The following is a 620-nucleotide window of genomic DNA, read 5'->3' on the forward strand; positions in this document are numbered from 1 at the left end:
TGAGGGTATTTGAATAATTTATATACTTATTATTTTTTCTCTGAAAAAAATACTAAAACAGCTCAACTGAAGTTCATAAAACCGAAAATGTTTGGCATTCATTGCCCTACTGCTCTGGTTTACATATGCTTATTCACAAGTGTGTGTGTTGGACATCATATGAAAGGTATATGAGACTAGATAGCATTTATTATAAAGTACGTGTTATTCTGTCCAGGCATGAAACTCAGTATTCTGAAACACCAATACATATTTATACTCGTTTCATCTCTAAGAGAATGCTATTTTAGTGGTTTCGGTTACGTTGTTTTTTCTGTTGTTAAAACGTTCCACAAGCATGATGAGAAAGGACAAAACTAGGCCTATACACATTACTGCAAAGATACTGAACACCGTCGGTAAGCCTATGCTGGATCCTTCAAGTGACTGGCAAGCAGGTGTTGTCTTTGTCATTAAATCTTTCCACCAACGACTAAGCAAACCACTTGCCTGTATGTCGACGATTCTGTAAATAGAAGTTACTTTCGTATATCAACAGTTGAATGTCTTCTATCAATGTGTTGTCTGACTTAACATTTTAGCGTTTTAATTACAGTGATGATACAACATGTAATTCATAG

At 34.8% G+C, this 620-nt stretch overlaps 1 protein-coding gene across 1 annotated transcript in view; it reads right to left on the bottom strand.

Moving 5' to 3' along the window:
- Positions 1-171: 171 nt before the first annotated feature.
- The window catches only part of LOC119592649 (probable glutamate receptor), a gene marked incomplete at its 5' end in the record, with an annotated part of 2112 nt that continues 1663 nt past the window's right edge, over positions 172-620 (bottom strand). The window contains 1 exon segment of the mRNA XM_037941563.1: positions 172-505. Within this exon segment, the coding sequence (XP_037797491.1) occupies positions 271-505 (235 nt within the window).

This window comes from Penaeus monodon, chromosome 30, assembly GCF_015228065.2.
Source record: "Penaeus monodon isolate SGIC_2016 chromosome 30, NSTDA_Pmon_1, whole genome shotgun sequence".
NCBI lineage: Eukaryota > Metazoa > Arthropoda > Malacostraca > Decapoda > Penaeidae > Penaeus > Penaeus monodon.